The 26,062-nt window shown below is 39.3% G+C and overlaps 1 protein-coding gene across 1 annotated transcript in view; it reads right to left on the bottom strand.

Annotated features, from left to right (window-relative positions):
* LOC124277313 (peripheral plasma membrane protein CASK-like) overlaps positions 1 to 26,062 on the bottom strand; it is a 400,363-nt gene that overhangs the window by 225,805 nt on the left and 148,496 nt on the right. Inside the window, 3 exon segments of the mRNA XM_046712965.1 lie at positions 22,695 to 22,813; positions 23,555 to 23,654; positions 24,912 to 24,992. Of these exon segments, the coding sequence (XP_046568921.1) occupies positions 22,695 to 22,813; positions 23,555 to 23,654; positions 24,912 to 24,992 (300 nt within the window).

Here is a 26,062-nt window from a genome sequence, read left to right as displayed (position 1 = left end):
GATTATACTACAAAGTATTCTCCATGAGAGATCGATAGATATACACACATCAGTAACGTATTTTGATTTTCTTAGATTGTCAACCTATACAATAACACTGATGCCTGACTGGTTCAGTAATGCACAACAGCGCTGTAGAAACTTACATCAATCGGCATCCGCTGTTGAGATAATACAGTGCAGTTCGATACCATCACTCTCGTCTCGTCCACGTTCCACCTGACATCACATGTCTACGAAGTCCTACACTACACATTATTGTATTGATTCAAATTATTGCAGCTGTTTACAGATATTATATAAACTAGCATTCAAATATGAATTTCATCACCACAGCTGACAAAATATATTTCAGTTTAAATTGATACAGAGTGAGGGATCGTTTACAGTTCAGGGAGAACGAGGGACCAGTTCAAAAATTCTATGACGTATAAAAAACTTCATTTCTTAAGCTTTGAGACATACTTCCACCACTTCAATTCTAGAATGTTGATACAAGGACAAAATAGTGGTAAAAATAGAAAGGGTAGTTTCTGCTTGTTGTAGTTACTATTTAAAACATAGAGAAATAAGGTCAGTTGGGTTTTTTAATGGAAAATTTGCAGTGCCATTTATCTCCTACGCCCTAAAATTAAGGAATTAAGACTTTTATCTGATATGGAAATTTTGAACAGGTATGTCATGTTCAAACCAGGTCCAATTGACCTTGGATCCAAAATTAAACCTGCCAAAGTAGAACCTAACCGGAAGTCATCTCTTTAATGCCGTCTGTGACACCGAAATCAATCACATTAACTGCCCAAGCAAAAAGGTTTTAGACCGATTATCCTTTCAACAATAATAACAACGTTTCTAACAACTACAGTAAAGAAAGTTATGTTGAGAATGAATCCATTATTGACTGAAATTAGACTTTTCAATTTCTGTATTGTTAAATAGTAGAAGCATTTTGAACAATTTACAAAAAATCACAGAAATTAAGAACCATCTTCTTAAATTTTCTAAAAGATCTAAAGCAGGTCATTAATCTGAAGTCATTTCCAAACAGAATGACATAAACTTGATTAATTTAGATACATTTTGACACCACAGTTGACAGTCTACCTATGTAAATGAATTCTGTACTACATTAATCTATTCATGTGAATGAATTCTATACTGTCGATAACAAATTAATTGGAATAGTTCAGGATCAGAAATTATAAACAAAAACAAAACAACTCTGAAATTATTTACATACCACTGAAAATAATTTAATGAACACCTTCCAGAACTGACTTTAGTTGATTTGTCACGTGATAGACTAAATGGCACATGACATATTGTCATATAGAGGACTACAGCGTGCTCTAACCTCTTTTGAGTAGCGTACATCAATAAATATTTCTCAAACATACGCACAAGAAAATGGTCTAAAGCAAAATAAATTATTATTTATGAATAAACGGAACGCATAATGATGCATACTAAGTTCTTCAGAATAATTATATCATGAAACTGTGAGAAAATCTCTGTATCAGTTCTGGAAAGATTGAGATGTTTTTTAAACAAAACCCCTAGAATGTTTTACCTAAAAATAAACTAATTGCTTATAAAGACACTAATTAATTTAGACAGAAAATATTGATGAAGAAGTCTAGCCCTACCACAGCTGTTGTAGCAGTAACCAATAACATGAAGAATACACTCTATTTATGTTTTCGATGAAAGCTATCCTCATGGAACACACACCACAGCAGTTAGAAACCAGAGATAATTGTCTTTCATCTACCATCAACAGGAAGGTCAAGATAGTTCATACCAATGTACCTATAAGGAATAACTCTCAATTTTAGCATCATCTCACCTGAGGTCCAGAATCAAGGTACGCTAACGAAGCAGCCTCACCTGTCGTCTGGAACGTACACAAACCAACCTCACACCAACATTGTCGCCTCAACATGATGCTCATTCTCTCGTTACCATGGATTCCAATCTTTCTTCCGATCCCGGCTTTTAACGAGTATACAGTATGCTACTCGTGTAGGAGAACCATTGTGCATTACGAACTTCCTTCTTTCCAACAAGGTGCTATCTCCTACATGTCTCTCCGCTGTGGGATTTCGTTGCAAGCTTTCATTTTCCATTCACAGTCTTTGATGTCCTGTCTCAACTTCCGTACCACACTGCCAATTCCAGATTAATGAAATCTGGAAACGATGTCTCTATTTAATTTGTACTACATCTCCAGCAAGACCGATAATTTAGTTTGTAATGTCGACACAACATACGGACTGGTAGATGCGTTTCATGTCTCTCTGTTTAGCCTGGTTTCTAACACATTAATCACCAGCAGTTAGCGCAGTATACATCAAGTAATATAATAACAAATAACTTCAAGAATTCATGATTTTAAAAAGTAACATAAAAAGAAGCTACAAACCTGCTTAATGCAAAATCATAACACATAAATTTGAATATCATCATATTCTGGTTATCTTTCCACGAACTCTTTCAACCCGAAACCGTTTCAGATAAATAAGCGATAATGTTTGTAACACACATTGTTTTCGTGTTTGGCAACCCACAAACCAATCCCTCAGCAACAGTACTTGATTTCATTGGCAAAACAGATGAAAGTTCTGAAGAAGCCATCTAGCCTCTGACTTGGAATCACAGTCCACATAATACAAACGTAAAAGAAAGTGTTCAGTTTATTGTTTTAGAAAACAAGGGAAGATACAACACGCTATCTCCTTTTCAGAGTCATTAAAAGTCTCCTCATCTCGCAGACCTTAAACAGAATCGACAAATTGTCCACAAATCGACAATAAAACAATGTCTTCAGGAATAAAACAAACACTAACAGAACGGTCATCAAATCATCAAACAACAGCAACAGGCAAGTTTGAAAGCAGAGAGAACAACATGATCACTGCAGGGTTTAACGTTAAGTTTCAGTTTCACAACCAGGGCCTAGATTTTCGAAGCTCTCTTAGACCTAAGATAGTTGTAAGTGCCATACATTAACATTAACTTACAACTATCTTAGCGCTAAGAGAGCTTCGAAAATCTAGGCCCAGAAACATCAAAATTGCAACAATTAAGAAGTTGGTTGGTTTGTTGTTATTTAACCCAGCACGCAGGAATATGGCAGCGGTCTATACCAGACAATCCAGTGATCAACATCATGTGCATCAATCTGCGCAACTGGAAACCAATCACATGTGTCAACCAAGTCAGCGAGCTTGACCACCCAATCCCGTTAGTCGCCTCTTACAACAAGCATGGGTTACTGAAGACCAATTCTAACCCACATCTTCATGGGTCCAACAATTAGGAAGATATCCTGGCATTGAAAGGGACACAACTCTGCACAGATCACTCCTGCAGCCAAATACATATTCCTGATTGCACAACATGGGCAGTGGGGTAGTCTAGTGGTTAAAGTATTTGACCATTCCGCTGAAGACTGGGTTTGATTCCCTACAATGTGTGAAGCCCATTTCTGGTGTCCACAACCGTGATATTTTGCTAGAATATTGCTAAAAGTGACATAAAACCCAACTCACTCACTCACTCACTCATGCCCGTACCTGTATCGGTGTATAACAATACTCACTCAGTGACAGAATAACAAACCTCAACAGAACTTTTATATCTGCCTGGTGACTAACACTACGACCTTGACAGTTCTTCATGAGGTTTGAGAAACTCAATACAGCCCACTGTGCTTCCACAATGCCATCCAACCATTTCCACAAGGAAACATGACAATTCTGTTTACCTTTCCAGACAAATGTTGAAGAGACTTAATGACAAATCGTTATGTTTGACAGCACCATTGCAACAAAAATACTCCAAAAATAAAAAAATGGATTTGAAATCGTGACAGAACTGGAAGAAATATTACCATTGAGCTCCCACAGACTGTGACCATCAAACAAACAGAAAGATTATCCTTTTCAGGAAAACAATTGTCAGATTCTTCAACACAATGATTGTCCAATTCACCAAAACAAACAATTAGTAGATCCTTAAAACAAAACAGTTAGCAGATCCTCAAAACAAGATGATCATATGTTTAAAGCACAACTGCATAAAATACCTGCACTTGAAATAACAAGCCAACCTGTATATAGCTAAATTCTATCTCACCTTTACACTTGTAATTACACAGCCTAACAGTTTACTTGTAATTACCTTATCTACCGGTCTACCTGTAAATACCTTGTCTACCAGTCTACCTGTAAATCATACCTTGCCTACCAGTCTACCTGTGAATACCTTGTCTACTGGTCTACCTGTGAATACCTTGTCTACCTGTAAATACCTTGTCTACCGGTCTACCTATGAATACCTTGTCTACCTGTAAATACCTTGTCCACCGGTCTACCTGTAAAAACATTCCATACCTGTCTAACTGTAAATACCTTGCCTACCAGTCTACCTGTGAATACCTTGCCTACCACTCTACCTGTGAATACCTTGCCTACCACTCAACCTATGAATACCTTGCCTACCAGTCTACCTGTAAATACCTTGCCTACCTGTCTACCTGTAAATACCTTGCCTACCAGTCTACCTGTGAATACCTTGTCTACCAGTTTACCTGTCAATACCTTATCTACCTGTAAATACCTTGCCTACCAGTCTACTTGTAAATACCTTGCCTATCAGCCTACCTGTGAATACCTTGCCTACCAGTCTGCCTGTGAATACCTTGTCTACCAGTCTACCTGTAAATACCTTGTCTACCACTCTACCTGTGAATACCTTGCCTACCTGTCTACCTGTAAATACCTTGCCTACCAGTCTACCTGTGAATACCTTATCTACCGGTCTACCTGTAAATACCTTGCCTACCATTCTACCTGTGAATACCTTGCCTACCAGTCTACCTGTGAATACCTTGCCTACCTGTCTACCTGTAAATACATTGCCTATCAGTGAATACCTTGCCCACCAGTCTACCTGTAAATACCTTGCCTACCAATCTACCTGTAAATACCTTGCCTACCTGTCTACCTGTAAATACCTTGCCTACCAGTCTACCTGTGAATACCTTGTCTACTGGCCTACCTGTAAATACCTTGTCTATCGGTCTACCTGTGAATACCTTGTCTACTGGTCTACCTGTAAATACCTTGTCTACCGGTCTACCTATGAGTACCTTGTCTACCTGTAAATACCTTGTCCACCGGTCTACCTGTAAAAACATTCCATACCTGTCTAACTGTAAATACCTTGCCTACCACTCTACCTGTGAATACCTTGCCTACCACTCTACCTATGAATACCTTGCCTACCAATCTACCTGTAACTACCTTGCCTACCTGTCTACCTGTAAATACCTTGCCTACCAGTCTACCTGTGAATACCTTGTCTACCAGTCTACCTGTCAATACCTTATCTACCAGTCTACCTGTAAATACCTTGCCTACCAGTCTACTTGTAAATACCTTGCCTATCAGCTTACCTGTGAATACCTTGCCTACCAGTCTACCTGTGAATACCTTGCCTACCAGTATACCTATGAATACCTTGTCTACCGGTCTACCTGTAAATACCTTGCCTATCAGCCTACCTGTGAATACCTTGCCTACCAGTCTACCTGTGAATACCTTGCCTACCTGTAAATACATTGCCTCTCAGCCTACCAGTGAATACCTTGCCTACCAGTCTACCTGTAAATACCTTGCCTACCAATCTACCTGTAAATACCTTGCCTACCTGTCTACCTGTAAATACCTTGCCTACCAGTCTACCTGTAAATACCTTGCCTACCAGTCTACCTGTGAATACCTTGCCTACTGTCTACCTATGAATACCTTGCCTACAAATGTACTTGTGAACACCTTCCTACCAGTCTACTTTAGGGTTGCCTTGCCTACCAGTCTAACCTTTAACGACTGACATTCATTTTCAATCAGTGCACTGCAATCCATTCACATTATTGTAAGAACTTAGGAAAATATGTATAAATATGTATCATTTTGTAAACAAGCCATTAAAAATAAATACCTTCACTTTTTCCAAAGCATTTCAGATTCCACCCCTTGAGGAGACAGCAGCATTATGCCTGCAGCAACCGTTAGCTTCTAGTCTTGTGACAGTTAATCCCTGACATCTACTGACGACCCCTATTAACTTCATAAAATGACTAGACAACACTGGTTAAAGGTCACTGTCCTTGACAAGTCAGAGGCTGTGCAGACTTCAAGAACTGTATAAAGGTATTCTTGCCTCCCAATAAGGATCGGACGTACTGACCAAGATCAAACACACTGACCAGGATCAAACACACTGACCAGGATCAAACACGCTGACCAGGATCAAACACACTACCAGGATCAAACATGCTGACCAGGATCAAACACACTACCAGGATCACGCACACTGACCAGGATCAAACACACTGACCAGAATCAAACACACTACCAGGATCAAACACACTGACCAGGATCAAACACACTACCATGATCAAACACACTGACCAGGATCAAACACAATGCCAGGATCAAACACACTACCAGGATCAAACACACTTACTAGGGTCAAACACACTGACCAGGATCAAACACGCTGAGCAGGATCAAACACACTGACCAGGATCAAACACAATACCAGGATCAAACACACTACCAGGATCAAACACTTACTAGGGTCAAACACACTGAGCAGGATCAAACACGCTGAGCAGAATCAAACACACTGACTAGGGTCAAACACACTACCAGGATCAAACACACTGACCAGGATCAAACACACTACCAGGATCAAACACACTGACCAGGATCAAACACACTACCAGGATCAAACACACTGACCAGGATCAAAAACAATACCAGGATCAAACACACTACCAGGATCAAACACACTTACTAGGGTCAAACACACTGACCAGGATCAAACACACTGAGCAGGATCAAACACACTACCAGGATCAAACACACTGACCAATTTCAAACAGTAAAACAACTGATCCCTGAGAAGTTTAATGGTGAAAAATATCCTTAGGGCAACATTATCTGATTCAAAACCCTGAAAGCTTGAAGAAGAAAGTTATTAGGAGTTATAATTCTGCTGCTGTTGTTTCAGACTTTGATTAAAGACTTCCCAAAACAGTTTTTCCGAACTCTTATTACATAAACCCACATAAGTAATGTCCAGATGTAGGAACTACATTGACTGATCAACTGGTCCCTCCTCCCTCGTCAGTATTTACACGGATGATGGAGTGAAGACTCGTGATAGCTGACATCATGACCAGTGTTATTCGACAGCAACGGCGACAGACCCTTATTCCAGAAGATGAATTATACTCCAATCAATATTTCATACTTATATTTGTAAGTCCTCTCCTCCCTGGTGCTTGCTGATGTCAGAGCCACAACAAGATGGAACAAAACTTATCACAGTTGATGTGTTTTGCAAATGAAATGTACAAATTATGTAAATTATTTCTATCAATCTACTTGGACAAAACAATTTCCTGAGGAGTTTTCACATACCTTCACATATATGTACACATAGTATAGTGATCAAAACGGCAAACATCAAGTGGTCAACCAATCCTGTCTGTGTGCTCTCATACTAAGATGCACAGACAGACTGATCCAAATCCAACCTTGTCCAATATTATGATAAATTAATCATTAATCTTGTTATTACTAATTTGCTAGAATTCTGTCAAATGTGATCGTGCATATGTATGAAAATAACAGATTAAAGAAGATCCATCTTTGATGTTTAGTATCAGCAGCCATCTTTGTCTGTGTCCGAGGGTGGGGGGTCCGTCTGCTTCACGGTGTCATGTTCAGGGACTTGAGGGGTGCCTCCAGGTCACAGTACCACATTGTGATCATCGCCATTAATCGACTGTCACAAACTGTAGCCTACGTTTGTAGACCCAGGATGACAAAAGCACCATGTTGATCCTAACACAGACTTATTTTGATCATAACTCCCATACTATGGACAACAATGACCGGAGCTTCCAGACAGTAACAGACTAGGATGATCATTTCACCAAGTTGATCGTAACTCACAGACTATGACAATTGTAACACAAAAATGATTGTAATGCACAGACTATGACGATTGTAACACAAAAATGATTGTAATGCACAGACTATGATGATTGTAACACAAACATGATTGTAACTCCTCTATAGACTATGATGATCAAAACACAAACATGATTATAAATCCTCTATAGACTATATCAGACTATGATGATCAAAACACAAACATGATCATAAGGCACAGACTGTAATACAGATTTACAATGGTCAAAGAATTAAGTTGATCGTAACTCCCATACTTGAACACTGGCTAAGATACTCACAGCAATAGAATTGCTTCGTGAATAGACCAGAAATATATAATGTGACATAAACAGTGCAGGTTAGAAGAAAACCAGGTCATGCCACAATAAAGGTGTTTCCATTAAACTGATATAGAAAAACTCAAAATGTCACAGACTGCTGACTTATACACCATGTCATAAACAATGGATGAGTGTGGCGTGGACTGACCGAGTATTGTGACAAGAGGCCAATCTGGATCTTCATCCCACGACCACTATATCCTGGGTGTGGTGGGGAAGCCTAATGGTTAAAGCGTTCGCTCTTCACACCGAAGACCCGGGTTCGATTCCCCACATGGACACATTGTGTGAAGCCCATTTCTCGTGTCTCCTGCTATGATATTGCTTGAATATTCCTAAAAGCGGCGAAAACCAAACTCACTCACTAAATCCTGGTGGCAAGGGAGATAACTATTACTTATCAAAGGCCACTTATCCCCTATGCTATGCCCTGCACTGAAGAAATGAATTTTTGCCCATGGCCATTTTAACAAACTCCCACATGGGGTCAGTTTCATGGAAGAACATATTCAATTTTCCTGAACCCTTTACATCTATTGATATTCTGTCAAGACTGATGCTTTCAAAACAAATCTGACAGTCTAGACGGGGAGATAGCCACAGGCGACTGAAACAGCGCCACAACTGCTTTAAAGGACTGCACCAAGAGCACATGCTACTGATATTGGGAAACACAAATATTAATTATACAGAAATAGTTGTATTAAAGTATTCAGCCTACTTCCCCACCATTGGTGGCCTACATGAGCTACAGGTCGTTACAGAACAATGTGCCCTGGAAGCAAACAATCACTTCAAGAGAATGCCCAAAGCTTCCAAAACTGAGGACCAAAACAATGGGGGAAAAAAAAAAGAGGTTTGTTAAAAAACATAAAAACATCTCGTCATCTTCATTCTGATCAGGTCTCCCAACACGTCTGCCAGATCCCCGAGCAATCCACTCCTTGCTGGGGGCAGATCTGTCAGCCCTTGCTACTCTACCACCCAGGCACAAACCGTCAGATAAAATGCTGTGTGGAATTCAAGTGCAGATTTAAATGTCAGTCATAGTTACTCCACAGTTTAACATGGAGCCACCCAGGAGCTAAATGCCACCATGAACCATCCCTTCTGGAATCGGTAATGTGTCTTTGAAAGTTACGAAAAGTTATTCCCCAGATCAAGATGGCACGTCTGTCCTGCAGAAGTAATTGCCACGGTAACAATTGACGTACAATGGTGCTGTGAGGTGGAATATTGGTGGTATTAGGTTGTTGCCAAAAGTCTGGAGGTGGAAGAATATTTTTTCTGACAGATTACAGAGCAAAGCATGTATCATACTAAATGTTAAGAGTGAGACAGTGACTTTGGTTTTTCACCACCAAAGTTAACATTTCAGCCACTTCACTACAAGGACATCAGGCCATCCAAGCAAAACACCTGAACCACTGTACTGACCTATCATGCTTCAAGAACATAAAATTAAAAATGTTTAGAACAATATAATATTTCTATATCAAACTCACTTGTAACAAACTGATGGATGTAACCACTTGGGTGTTTTTGGTCTTCCCACTTGCTTTACTTGTAGTCGAAATTTATATAACGAATTACGATAATAACAAACTAACACAACAGTCTTTTTGAGTGTTATAACAGCAGCGTACTTTATTTGGGTGGATTTGCAATTCATATTCTGTAGTCTGTATAATTCTAATCTTTGTTGTCAAGCATCAACACCAGCACTGTTTAGACTCAGCTTTAGACTGCAGATTGTTTGCTGTTTTACAACAAAGATGGCAATATTTGGCAATATCACATGTCCCGTGTAGGAACTGGTCAAACCAGTGACTGGCACTCTGAGCGACTTCCTACACCATCATATGCTATCAACCAGATCTCACAGTTCCACTTACGACATACTGAAAACATCTTCCATTCTAGAGTCCGACAAGGAAGTTACCTCTAAGCCCTACTGATTAATATAGTGTGGTATTAATACTGAATATGACAGACACTGTGTTGACCCAGTCAGTGGCTCAGCCTACGTCCTTCTCATCCATCCTGAATGTCACAAGATGACAATCAGAGGAATATCTTCCTGTAGCTTGGATGACAATGGGGGATCATTGTAACAGCTTCTTACTGTTCCCGGTACGGTCATAAGTCAAGATGACACAAACATATTGGCTTTCTTAGATCTCTAGATGTAGAAAATTTGTTATTTACTGAGAACAAACTCAAACAAATACCTCAACTATGGTCTAATGACAGATTCTCGGATGCGCCTCTATTGACAGTCATTCTGCTTTCTTTATGTCAACTGGTAAAGATATTGCCCTGTTGCAACATCAGAATTTGTCCGAGTCGGTTTCCAAATCTCTGTAATAAGGAGCAGTGGGATAGCCTTGTGGATAATCCGTTTGCTAATCACACAGAAGGCCCTGGTTCAATTCTCTAGGTGATATCATAATGTTGACAAGTCAACGATGTTCTGATGTAGAAATGTCAATAAAGTTCAAGCTCTTTCATCATACTGTGATATCCTCCAGATATACAAGGCTCAATGGTAGGACTGTGAAATATTCTATTGTTATTTGAGAATATTTTCACAATGTCAAGGCTGTCATAAAAACAGGTCATCAACAAGTAGTCATGGCAGCCGAAGCTACCAGACAAGCCATGACATCAGTTTTTAATTTACTGCAATGAAACCATTTTTTACAAAAATAAGCCAATAAAACGACACACATAATTCATTTTTTTTCGACAAATTTTCAGGCTACTTCATTAAAGAACTTAAAACAGTATGTCAATGGCGTGGACAAAATGTTCGCATTTATGAATACACAAGTGTTGGAAGGTGACAAGGGGAAATTAGATTGTTACTGATGACACACTCTTTGCAAAGTTGGAACAAATTCTTCATCAACTTGTCAACCTTACAACTCCTACAACCAGTCAAGGTTGAAACAAACCAGGACACCTTGACCTTCAACAAACAGATGTGAGTCAACAGATCACTGCTCAAAGATCTCTGGCCCTTAAGTTCAATATGCGATTACACAATATTTAAAAGCACTATTGCTTAAACCCTCTTGGGGTCCTGTAGGCGCCTAGCTGCTTGTCTGATAAAACCCGGACACGTATCGCCTCCTTTTATCAATATCCAACAAAACTACCTTCACACATGGCTGAATAATAACAAGAAACACTCCCGTTAGTCGAATATAATTATTTCCTACGAAGTGGAGGACGACTTCTTTCTTTTATCTTCACACTAGATTTCTTAAAAGAGAAAAGAAATGTCAAAGACTCTCCCTATAATACTCAAGAGACATGGTTTTTTTTAAAGATGCATATATATCACAAAGATGAAATTTGTTAAGTCTTGTGAAATATTGACAGGAAATCAGAAATAGTACATTTTAAATGACTTCTTGTCCATGTAGTGTTGGGGTCAATACGAGCCGACGTTACAAGAGTTTTACATCAAAATTTCCAATTTCCTCAGCATATTTTCTGTTTCCCACAATTCCCTAAAGGGTGTTTACCTCTCCTCATCGACATCCCTCTTCACATTTAAACAAACCGCTCAAGCAAAAAAAAGAAAACTCTTCAACTATCTCTATGAAATATGATCCCACAACCATATTTTTTTTATAGATTATTCGATTTTATAAAAATCTAAATTACTCTTTGGATTATGTAGTCCATCCATCACTGTTGCCTCCCTTCCATGTCATACAACAATATTTTTATCATCTTTGATATACCACATTATTACCTCCCTTTGAAATATGACATCATTGATACTTCCCTTTGACAGAAGATCATTGTCATCTTGCTTTGATATAATGCACTGCAGTAACTGCCCTTATACACATCATTGTTACCTCCCTTGGGTATAACACATAACCTTTGACATAAGGTATCATTGTTACCTCTCCTAGAGGTAGGTAGGTAGATAAGGTTTTAGGGCAACCTTGGGCCTTAAAGGTCCTATGTGCGCCCACCTCTCCTAGACATAAGGCATCATTGTTACCTCCCTTGGATATAATACATCATCATTACCTCTCTTGATATAACATCACACAATATTCAAATTCACAGCTGGTTTTCTTTCCTAAATTAAAGCACAAATCCCAACATTCTGTACAAAGAGAGTGAGTGAATACATTATACTACAAGAATGCTCAGAATATTCCTCAACTTTTTCAAATACTCAATTCAAGACATAAGTTTCTTCCATAGCAGAAACAAAGACCCAAACCAAGAACTTGTAACATGAAACAAACAGCTACTGAGGCCATTTCTCAGACATCTTTAAGGTGGATATGACACCAGCAGGGGTAAATCTCACTGAGAATAACGTCTCAGAGTCCATTAACTGCTCGACGTGGTTGCCTCAGAACGGAACACTCCATCTTCAGACTAAATTGGCACAATTTACCCACTGTCAATCAAATTATATCGGGATTTGCTGATTCAGACATCAGTCATGTTGAGACAGGATGTATGGACTAGCATGTCAGGTTTGGCGGCAACGAGGTTGTCTGCACCATGGATGCTGACTTCAACTTCGAAAGCTCAAGTAATGAAGATATTCACCTAAAAAAGATGTCTCATTAAGTTTGGGGCAATAAGATTCATTTTACTCTTTTTATGGAAAAACATATTTTTTTTTAAAGAAAAAAGCTGAGTCCTCACTGACAGCTCAGAAAACCTTCCAAAAAGTTCTTCTGAACAAATTATGACTCCGATATATACTACTCAAGACAAGTAAAAGAACCGTTTATTGTCATACCCGAACAGATTCACAGAGTTCCTTAACTTCTTTTGAAAAGTATATTAATTTCTTTTGCTGACAAGACTTTTTCCATTATGCTACAGATGTATAAATTACAGTACAGGATTAAAACCCACAATTATAGGTCTCTGGGGAGGCAACTCTGTATAGCAAATTGTGTTGGCTTATGCGACTGGGTCTCCTTTTGCCTATTTCGTATGAACCCTCCACAAAAACATGGCCGCCACTGTAAGGATCTGGTTGTGCTGACCTTGTTGACAGCATGTAATCATTCCGTGATGGCAAAGAGTGTTGCTTATGTGTCAGTCTCTGGTTTGATGAAAGTAACTTCTACTTCGGCACTTTCCTTTACGTAACAGAACTAACGCTGAAGGGGTCATTGTCGGCACAGGTACTACAGATACATACCCTAGGTACGTTTCTGTATACAGAAACGTACCCGGTACACTAAAAGGCGGGTGAGTCCATATTCCGCAATCCAAAACCAAAACCGCATGTAGTTGTTCCTGTTCAACTGACTGCGAGTGGTATTCATATGCATCGCGAAATATCCGTTACTGTGTATTTTCATTACTTACATAACGCAATCAAATGTATCTAATACAATAGCATGACAGTTCCGATCAAGAATACGACACAATGGGAATGGAATCATCCTAGGGTACGTTTCTGTATTCTCATTATGGTCAAGGTACATATCTGTATACAGAAACGTACCTGGGGTACATATCTGTAGTACCCGTGCCGACAACGACCCCTTCAGCAGTACTAACTAGCAATTTTTTAAGGTACAGATACTCACAACTTGCCAGTTTACATTTTTTCTTGCATTTGCTCAAACCCATCTTCAATCACAAGAGGACAACTTAAAGCTAGTTTTACTTCACTAGCATCGTTGTCATGGATACATGAGTGTGTACTGCCTGTAACTGTCTGGAGACACAGACACTACTCAACTCTCCCATTGATCAATGTCTCCAACTCTCCAATGTCCTGCAACTACTGGCCACAACCTTCTTAATCGCTAGGACATCTTGTCAATATAACACTCAGTCCTTGTATAATGCTGATACAGATTAACTTCAAAGAATTACAAATAAAGATCTGTACGTTGACAGAACTGACTCAAATTTCCTATCAGGGTTCACACCTCTAGCAGATATCCCAGTCTCCCATTGATGAAGTATATCAGCATGATAACATAATCTATGTTCCGTACGAAGCATACAGATTGCATGACACCGATGTACTACATAAACCTTGTCCTGAAGATGTGCTGCAGGAAATATTTCCTTTAGTTGAAGATAACACATGTTCCTTACATTATATGACAACCAGGCCCCAGACTACCTTGCAAGGATGGTTACACTTCGCCTTGAAGCAGTTGTTCTACTTGAATGACAAGTTTCCCTAGAAGACAAACCAGGCCACAGACCACCTTGCATCAATAAGGGTTACACTTTGTCTTGAAGCACTTGTTCTACTTGAATGACAAGATTCCCTAGAAGACAAACCAGGCCACAGACCACCTTGCATCAATAAGGGTTACACTTTGTCTTGAAGCACTTGTTCTACTTGAATGACAAGATTCCCTAGAAGACAAACCAGGCCACAGACCACCTTGCATCAATAAGGGTTACACTTTGTCTTGAAGCACTTGTTCTACTTGAATGACAAGTTTCCCTAGAAGACAAACCAGGCCACAGACCACCTTGCATCAATAAGGGTTACACTTTGTCTTGAAGCACTTGTTCTACTTGAATGACAAGATTCCCTAGAAGACAAACCAGGCCACAGACCACCTTGCATCAATAAGGGTTACACTTTGTCTTGAAGCAGATGTTCTACTTGAATGACAAGATTCCCTAGAAGACAAACCAGGCCACAGACCACCTTACATCAATAAGGGTTACACTTTGTCTTGAAGCAGTTGTTCTACTAGAAACAATATATCACAAGATTCCCTCAAAGACAAACCAGATCACAGACCACCTTGCAGGAATAAGGGATACACTTTGTCTCGAAGCAGTTGTTCTACTTGAAGCAATAAACGACAAGATTCCCTAGAAGACAAACCATGCTACCTTGCAGAAGTAACACTTCATCTAGAAACAACTACTACTACCAATATAGGCCGTAATTCCCAAAGGCAAAAACTTCTCTATAAAACATAGGATCATATTCTCAAAACGGCAGTAAAAATTGATAGTGGCAGGAAAGAAAATAAATCATCTATACACAATAAACTTCTCAATTCCCTTGCGGCAATAAAGGCTAGAATTCCCACATTCATAATTCCTCTGTACACACCCAAAACAAACCCCAAAACAAACAACTCCCAAACAGGCGATAAAGGTCAATATTCCTGGAGAGGGAATAAAATAATAAATCCTCTTTACTCAATACAGATCCATTTCCCATGGAGTGTAAATGGTTAGAATTCCCTGAGAGGCAATAATGGTCCTATTTCCTCTCACACAAAAATTATCACAATTCCCCTTGAGGCAATAAAGGCAACAATTCCCATGAGGCAAAAAATGCCATTGTTCTTATAAGCCACAGCAGCTCTGAAGGCAATGGCGACCATAATTCACCAAGAATCAATAAAGGTGACATATTTCCAAATGGAAAATATGTCTGAAATTATTCGACAGGTAATGCAAGTTAGTATATATAGGTACAGTCAAAACAACATTTCATGTAAGTTTGTTAATGCACAACAAAGTAGCAACAAAGATAAACTGGAAGATGGTTTCTGGTAACAAGCATGCAGTAGTGTTGGAAACACACAAGAAGAAGACTCTCATGTACAGTAGCATACACAGTGCTACTCAAACTGAGCATACATGATGCTACTCAAACTGAGCATACATGATGCTACTCGTACTGAGCATACATGATGCTACTCAAACTGAGCATACATGATGCTACTCGTACTGAGCATACATGATGCTACTCGTACTGAGCATACATGATGCTACTCAAACTGAGCATATATGATGCTACTCGTACTGAGCATATATGATGCTACTCGTACTGAGCATACATGATGCTACTCAAACTGAGCATACATGATGCTACTCAAACTGAGCATACATGATGCTACTCAAACTGAGCATACATGATGCTACTCGTACTGAGCATACATGATGCTACTCGTACTGAGCATACATGATGCTACTCAAACTGAGCATACATGATGCTACTCAAACTGAGCATACATGATGCTACTCGTACTGAGCATACATGATGCTACTCAAACTGAGCATACATGATGCTACTCAAACTGAGCATACATGATGCTACTCGTACTGAGCATATATGATGCTACTCCCGTACTGAGCATATGATGCTACTCAAACTGAGCATATATGATGCTACTCAAACTGAGCATACATGATGCTACTCAAACTGAGCATACATGATGCTACTCAAACTGAGCATACATGATGCTACTCGTACTGAGCATATATGATGCTACGGGTTTCGTACTGAGCATACATGATGCTACTCGTACTGAGCATACATGATGCTACTCAAACTGAGCATACATGATGCTACTCGTACTGAGCATACATGATGCTACTCGTACTGAGCATACATGATGCTACTCAAACTGAGCATACATGATGCTACTCAAACTGAGCATACATGATGCTACTCGTACTGAGCATACATGATGCTACTCAAACTGAGCATACATGATGCTACTCGTACTGAGCATACATGATGCTACTCGTACTGAGCATACATGATGCTACTCGTACTGAGCATACATGATGCTACTCAAACTGAGCATACATGATGCTACTCGCATTACTGAGCATACATGATGCTACTCAAACTGAGCATACATGATGCTACTCAAACTGAGCATACATGATGCTACTCAAACTGAGCATACAAACTGACTGAGCATACATGATGCTACTCAAACTGAGCATACATGATGCTACTCGTACTGAGCATACATGATGCTACTCAAACTGAGCATACATGATGCTACTCAAACTGAGCATACATGATGCTACTCAAACTGAGCATACATGATGCTACTCTTACTGAGCATACATGATGCTACTCAAACTGAGCATACATGATGCTACTCAAACTGAGCATACATGATGCTACTCGTACTGAGCATATATGATGCTACTCGTACTGAGCATATGATGCTACTCAAACTGAGCATACATCATGCTACTCGTACTGAGCATACACTATCCTACCTAAAATGGGCATATACGATGTTACCCATACTGAACATATACCATGATACTTGTATTGGACACATACAATGCTAATCAAATTGGGCATATGCAAAGATGTTCAAAGATATTTATACTTAGCATATATGATACTACTTATATTGAGCATGTATGTTGCTACTCATGTTGAGCATATACATGTACAATGATAATTAAATTGGGCATATACGATGATATTCATACTGAGCATACACAACACTATTCATTTTGAGCATGTACGATGCTAATCAAATTGAGCATATACAATGCTATTCATATTGAGCATGTACAATGCTATTCATATTTAGCATGTTCAATGCTAATCAAATTGAGCATATACAGTAATATTCAATCTAAGCATATATGATACTAATCATACTGAGGAAATAAAATACTAACCAAATTGAGAATATGCAATTTTGATCAAATCAAGCATGTAAAATGATTTTCATACTGAGCACATGATGCTACTTATATTGAGCATATACAATGCTAACCAAATTGAACATATACATAGATATTGATACCGAGCATATGAAATAATATTACTCATATTGAGCATACAGCATGCAATTCATATTGATTATAAACATGGCTTCTCATATCTGGCACAGGTAATTCTATAAAAATAAGCTTAAAGAAAGCTATACATTGAGGGTGCCAGTATTGTTTTATGCCAGTTATGGCATTCTTGAATGCTGGAGGGACCAACCTGACCTTACTCATGGCATCCAAACCAAGGTCTTTCTCGGTCACAAATGAACACATTTAACACAAGAAACCCTCTGACCCCGGTATTCATATTAAATATACAATACCATTATTACTGAGCATAGACAGGCTATTCCTATGGAGTATAGGACAACATATGGTATGATTACCCTAATGAGTGCACTGAAACTTCCTACACACAAACATGCTTCGTACACATCTGTACACTGGATGCGATTAGGACTGGTTGATGTTGTATAGTCATGAATACAATGCTACATCTCAAGATGCTTGGCTAGGGGAGCTCCTGTCTAAAACTATCTCATTAACAAGTGACAAAATAGCAGGATGATCACCTTCTGTAACACAGCCGTTGCAACGTTTTATTGATCGCCTTGCTTGCTGAAAACAGTTTTAGAATCTACACCGAAACAACCCAAGAATTTTATTCCTGAGTGTGTTGGGTTTTATTCTGCTGCTAGCAATATTCTAGCAATATCGTGGAGGTCAACACCAGATATTTGTTCTCATTCAGAATCAAACATAGAACTTTAATCTGATGAGTGAACGCTTTACCCACTGACCCGCAATTTTTCTGAGATTGTGATGATCCATACTATTTTGTCAGTATGTACGTATCAAATCCTAAATACCACTGATGATCATATCCAAGTTACACCTACCAGTTTGGAAGGAAATTACTTTGGGACAAAATCATTATTGTACTCATGCTTGTTGTACTCTTGTCTGAGAGTATGTGTGTTGTACTATTGTCTGATAGTATGTCTGTGGTACTATTGTCTGATAGTATAGGTCCGTCTCCTATTCTCGCGGGTTTCCTATTCTCGTGGGTTTCCTATTCTCGAGGTAAATACGTTTTCTGTCGAAATCGCCGATGCGTGACACCTAGCGGTTGTTTACATTGACTGGTAACTAGGAAGTGGACCAAGTCTGTGAGTGATCAAAATCTTGCAGTGTCACGAATATCGGGGAGTTTATACCAACTTGGACATATCATTACTTTTTCTCGCCCTTTCCGGCAGGATTGCTCTTACATACACTCAATAACGTTAATTCCTGGTAATACCGCGAGAATGGGAGAAGCCTCGTTTCCTCAATGGCGGATGACATTGTTTATCACCGGGCTCACGAGTGGTGATTCACCTGATGGATCTGGCAGCTGATAGATGCATATGTTAGAGGAGAAGGCCCTTCATTTAATAACAACAAGCATTCATATGATAAGAATTGTTTGTGTATTTTTTTCAGCCGATATCCGTAAGTACCGCGAGAATAGGAAACGCCTTCCTATGTGTGATGTTCGCCAGTCCAGCCGTCGTGGAGATCACTGATACACCTGAATGAGTGAGATGATGTATATATGGATGGAGACAATCATAATTAACATTCTTGCTTCTCAATCAGCAGATGGATGTTGAGTTAATGACATGGCTATTATGGTATGGAAGTTATTGCTTTTATCACATCACGAGCTCCAACTGCGTGAGTGAGTGAACACATTCTCCACATTGGAAACAGAGTGTCTTATTGGTGTGAGTGACCTTTTATACTTCGACCAATTCATTTTCAAACTTAGACAATTATTATTTTTAAATAATTTAAGTAATTGATTTTGGCCTGTGTTACTGGCCCTAATCGACCCAAGTACAGCAAATGTCAGTAAATAATGTAAATGTTCAGTTTCAAGTTGATACATATTGAGAATGTCATCACTGTGGTGACCTGTATGATCCTGATAACAGGAACCATAACGGAGATAGGCTTCAATGTTTAGCTCTGCATTTATGTATTGGATGAAATGTCAGAAAACAATGTTGAAAGACATGAATTTATGCAAACAGGATCATCCAATTTTGAATAAAATTGAGACGGCTTCTTGCCAAAGGCACTTAGTTTGGAATCAAAGACAAATCCCTGAATTTATTCCAAAATCTCTTAAAATTTATAGAAAAACCGGCCTCTATGCTCAATTGTTCATTTGATGGGCTGAACAAAATATGAATCGCTAGGCAGTTTTGTTGACTGACTGACTGACTGAGTTTGGTTTTACGCCGCTTTTAGCAATATTCCAGCAACATCACGGTGGGGGACACCAGAAATGGGCTTCACACATTGTGCCCATGTGGGGATTCGAACCCGGGTCTTCGACGTAATGAGCCTACGCGTTAACCATTAGGCTACCCCACCGCCCCGGCAGTTTTGTTGAACGAGACACATAGTTTGTCCAACAGTGCTAAAAGTAAAAATTTTCTGTCTCAGAAAAAAACACCATCCCCAAAAAAACAAAGAGAACATGGCGGCACCAGAAATGCTCCTCAATCGTTGTGACCATCTAGGGAATCAAACCTGGTCCTTCATCAATGAGCATGACAAGGCTACCCACTAATTAGTGTCAGAGGATGTACACCCTGACACAGATTAAAGACTTTTCCACTTGTAGCATCCACAAGAAGCTGCTTGTTGTGGCCCTGGAGAATTATCCACGACTCGAAATGCAGCATTATTTTGCCAAAATTGATCAGTGCAATACAAATTACCGCAGCCATAACATAACAGAAGATATTATCAATTCGGAAATTTGTGATACCTATTTGAGAATATTTAACAACATTTGCTGTAGACTTGAGGTCATTTATGGCTGTCTGTTTAAGCCTTGATCTGTAAATCAACCATTCAATCTCAACAGCGGTCCTCACATGTTTGTTTGTTGTTTAATGCTGCACTCAGCAATATTCCAGCTATATGGCAGCAGTCTGTAAACAATCGAGTCTGGACTAGACAATCCAGTGATCAACAGCATGAGCACAGATCTACGCAATTGGGATACGATGGCATGTGTCAACCTAGTCACTAAGCCTGAATTATAAATCCCATTATAGTCGTCTCTTACAACTGTATGGGTTGATGAAGATCAATTCTAGCCCGGAACTTCTCGGGTCTGCATGAACAAATCAATACATGAGTAAGTGAATGGGTGAAGTAATGTCCTAGTGTTGACGATGATGTTGACGATGATGTTGATGACCATGCTGAAGACGATGTCCTACTACTGAACGCTATGTCAGGGCAGCTGAGGTCCCAAAGTAACTCGGAGAACTGGGTCATATTAGCAACAAAATATGGGTCATCTAAAACTGGAAATATATAGAGACATCTCCACACAGGGTCAAATAGTAAAATGTTACCAAAATACATAACTAATGCTAACAAACGTAAACTCCCATGATGCACCTGTACTCACAGATAAAAGAGCGTGAAGTTTTGTATCTTCCAGAACATCTTCCAAAAATTCTTTTTCCTGCTATGAATAATGGAAAAATTATTTTCAGTGTGTCATGCTGGCTAGTATTTCAGTGTTGCTGTAAAAAAACGTCACACAATTGGACGGTATGTTGATCATATGAATGTACAGGTAATTGCGTCAAACACACCTGATACACACCTGATACATGAGCTGATGCTGAAAGAAACATATAAATATTGACAAGCCATATTAATGTCAATGATGTAATAAAAGGCTTCTTCTCCTGGCTGCTGAAATATAGTTGTCAGTTTAAGCTTATGCCACACATGAATAACTGAATGTCCTGATCATCTAGGGGAAGGGGAAATGGGTCAGACATGGAAGGGGGTGGAGGGGAAGAGATTGGGAGGGGTAAGAGGGGTGGGTGGGGGTGAGAGATGGGTAGGAAGGGTAGGAGGGGAGAGGGATGGGAGTAGGAAGGGTGAGAGATGAGAGGGGTAGGGTGAAGAGATGGGAGAGGTAGGAGGGAGATAGGTAGGAGAGGGTAGGAGGGAGTGAGAGATGGGGATGGTTGAGAGATGGTAGGAGGGGAGAAGAAGGGGCACACAAGAGATGGGGAGGAGGGGGTGAGAGGGGTAGGAAGGTGAGGGGGGTAGGTAGGAGGGGTGACAGAAAGGGAGAGGGGGTAGCAGAGGAGAAAGGCAATAGTCGAAAGGGGAACTTAGTTTGTTGAGTGCATCCAGTTATAAATATTGAGAAGCGTATAAGGATTATCTCCCTTGCTTCACAGCAGCCTGGATGTAAGTTGGGAACTGGAGTGCATCCAGATGTAAATATTGAGAGGCATGTTGCCACTATCCATATTTCACAAGCAATTTCTGTTGCTTTGTGACATGCTAGTTAATCGACACCCATACAACTATGTCTTGGATGAAATGTTGTTTCTTGTTTTAGCTGGTCCTGAAATCCAAATGTCTATAACTCCTGTCAAAGTGGGTTAAACATGGACTGGCATACATAAACAAGAAACGGGTACACTGGCTATGGCAGTGCCAAATAACAGCAAATGACTACAGGCAATGACCAGATGAACTCTTTTGGGTAGAAAATAACTCACACAAACATAACATGACAACACATGAAGTGCCAAGGAACAGAATACTGGGTAGCATAACACTCCTTAATCATGGAGTCCGTACTGCGTACAGAAACAGTACAGAAGCCCACTCCAAGAGATATCGAAAATATTTGAAAATCAGCAATGAAATGTTCCACTATCTTTCTAAAAGAGATGATTCATAGATGCCTTACCTCAAGAAGAGAATGTATTTTTGTATCTTGGAAGACGCTTTCAAAGAAGTCTTTCTCCTCCTCTGTACAGTCAGCCAAACACTCGATGTCCTCCAGTGAGTCGAGGACCTGGGACACAGCTGTCAACAGAGTTATTTCCCCTTACAGCCAAGACTTTTTTAATTCATCAATAGCAAAATATATTAATTGGAAAGTGACTTGGACTTTTTTCAGGTGCAAAAGAATGCGGTTCCTTTTAGTTGTAATCAATTGGTTTTCTACTACAGTTGTAGATGCCATAGAGACACAACTCTGAACAAAGACTCACAGAGCTTCGGACACCCACCTGTGCCTCACCTGAATATCTACTTCCTTGTTCGACCACATCTCATTACGAGTATGGTTACTTGAGCTGTAACGATTCATCGAACTATCGATGCATTGGAATTGTTGAGTCTCCGATAACAATTAATTGATGGTAGAAACGAAAAACAATTGATGCATCCATAGTATGTGTGACTATCCATAGTTTAGCAATTAACTTCCATTGATAAATGCCTAGAGCAAAATACAGGAAGGTTTGGTTGCAGACTTGCAGCTTCATTGAGTTTATATTTTAACTGTTTACTTGATCTGGGTTTCACGTGTCTTGTCAGTTTTTAAAAGAGATTGAAACTACTTGTTCTTATTTATAAACTATGCACTCATTTGGGAAATGACTTCAAATGAGACAATTAAAGGAGAAAAAGACTATTGCAATAGTTGGTCGCAATAGTAGGTTGCAACAGACTATCGCTATTGCAAACTGTTGTTGGCCCCTCAATAGTCACCCCTAAAGGTTGCCCACGTCATATCAGTGTCAGTAAGTATGAGGCATTCACCTGCAGATGTGACTTCTTCTTCGCTATTTTCTTCTGTGGGAGTTGGATCATTGTAAAAGTTGGTCCACTTCGAACTAGAAACTGCAGCCATGATAGCACCCTGCCAACAAACCAGAATGTCAACTCTTGACAATCCACAAATAATGTTTAAACATAATGTTTAAATGACATATTTATAATTTTATTATTACATGATGCCACACTGTACATGTCCTGGTATGGGTCTGAATATCAGGTGAAAACCAGCATGAAACACCCAAACACACACTGAAACACTCATAAAATACCCAACAGATGGCACAGGTACACACTGATTACCGATATGTAATAGCTTGAAACACTCATAAAATACCCAACAGATGGCACAGGTACACACTGATTACCAATATGTAATAGCATGAAACACCCATAAAATACCCAACAGATGGCACAGGTACACACTGATTACCAATATGCAATAGCTTGAAACACTCATAAAATACCCAACAGATGGCACAGGTACACACTGATTACCAATATGCAATAGCTTGAAACACTCATAAAATACCCAACAGATGGCACAGGTACACACTGATTACTAATATGTAATAGCTTGAAACACTCATAAAATACCCTACATATGGCACAGGTACACACTGATTACCAATATGTAATAGCATGAAACACTCATAAAATACCCAACAGATGGCACAGGTACACACTGATTACCAATATGTAATAGCTTGAAACACTCATAAAATACCCAACAGATGGCACAGGTACACACTGATTACCAATATGTAATGGCTTGAAACACTCATAAAATACCCAACAGATGGCACAGGTACACACTGATTACCAATATGTAATTGCTTGAAACACTCATAAAATACCCAACAGATGGCACAGGTACACACTGATTACCAATATATGAAACACTCAATACCCAACAGATGCAGGTACACACTGAAACACTCATAAAATACCCAACAGATGGCACAGGTACACACTGATTACCAATATGTAATGGCTTGAAACACCCATAAAATACCCAACAGATGGCACAGGTACACACTGATTACCAATATGTAATAGCTTGAAACACCCATAAAATACCCAACAGATGGCACAGGTACACACTGATTACTAATATGTAATAGTTTGAAACACCCATAAAATACCCAACAGATGGCACAGGTACACACTGATTACTAATATGTAATAGCTTGAAACACTCATTAAATACCCAACAGATGGCACAGGTACACACTGATTACCAATATGTAATAGCTTGAAACTCTCATAAAATACCCAACAGATGGCACAGGTACACACTGACTACCAATATGTCATAGCTTGAAACACCCAGATATGTCACCTTTAATTTTCTTCTTGCGTTGAACTTTTTTAATGCTTCCACTGTTTCATGCAGGTGAACTTTTGGTGTTATTTTCTTATCCTGAAACAAAGATACAGATAAAATAGAATGGGGTACACATGAGGTACACATAGGCAACTCACATGGTACATGCGAGGTAAACACAGGGTACAAGTGAGACACACATTGGGTACACACAAGGAATACACCAGGTTTATATAAGAGCACAAGGTGGACAGGGGTTTATCTCTCAGAGGCTGACAATCAGCACCAAGTCACGTAAATACAACCACTATAGCTGACAACAAGCCTGGTAACATGCTCGTTCACTTTATAGTCCGTTTGGCTCAAAAGCGGACCTAATTGCAGTCTAACTCGAAAACTAATAAACATAAAATACTCAATGAAACTCTGATCATAATCAAAACCTCAGACCAACTCTGTGAGGTTTTTGCAGAATTTATGTCCTAAAAATAAAAAAGTTGTTTAACAAACTATCATTAAAATATCGACACAGTTCACTATTTGTTACGAGGGCGGAGTGCAGAGAAAGGAACAGCCAGGTGTGAGAGAACGGATGGAGACGGCACAGCACAGGTTAATGAATAAATAACGCTGTCGGCACTTGCTTCTCTAACAACTGGCTGTCCCTTTCCCTGCACTCCTCCCTCGTAACAAATAGTGAACTGTGTCAAACTTTTAATGATAGTGACACTATGCAGTGTTGTAGTGCAACACAAGCCAGTAACAACAGAAAACAGTCCGCCATTTGTGAGTGAAAGTTTTGAAGCCAATATTAGGTTATTTCCACTCAGCATGCAACAGATAATTCATGAAGTTTATTGCTTTAAAGGAAAATGTCAATATTCCCTATAAACTGTTCAGGATATTGATAATCTCATCTAACAAAATTCAACAAAATACCACTAACATCCAAAAAAACAAACCATATTCATTAAAATTCATCATAAGGTTTTCAGTTTTAAGATATGGAAGATGCATTTTGCAAAATGGTGAAGCATTAAAACTGTTTCTTAAGAACTTGGAGATTGTATGGAAAAATGATGAAGTACATTGTTTCTTGGAAATAACATGTGGTGAGTGAGTGAGTGAGTGAGTGAGTGAGAAGTATCAGATTCTTCATTTGTTTC

Source organism: Haliotis rubra, unplaced genomic scaffold (genome assembly GCF_003918875.1).
Source record: "Haliotis rubra isolate DU_JTF1 unplaced genomic scaffold, ASM391887v1 Scf22, whole genome shotgun sequence".
Taxonomy (NCBI): Eukaryota; Metazoa; Mollusca; class Gastropoda; order Lepetellida; family Haliotidae; genus Haliotis; species Haliotis rubra.
This window is presented reverse-complemented; position numbering and strand designations above follow the sequence as displayed.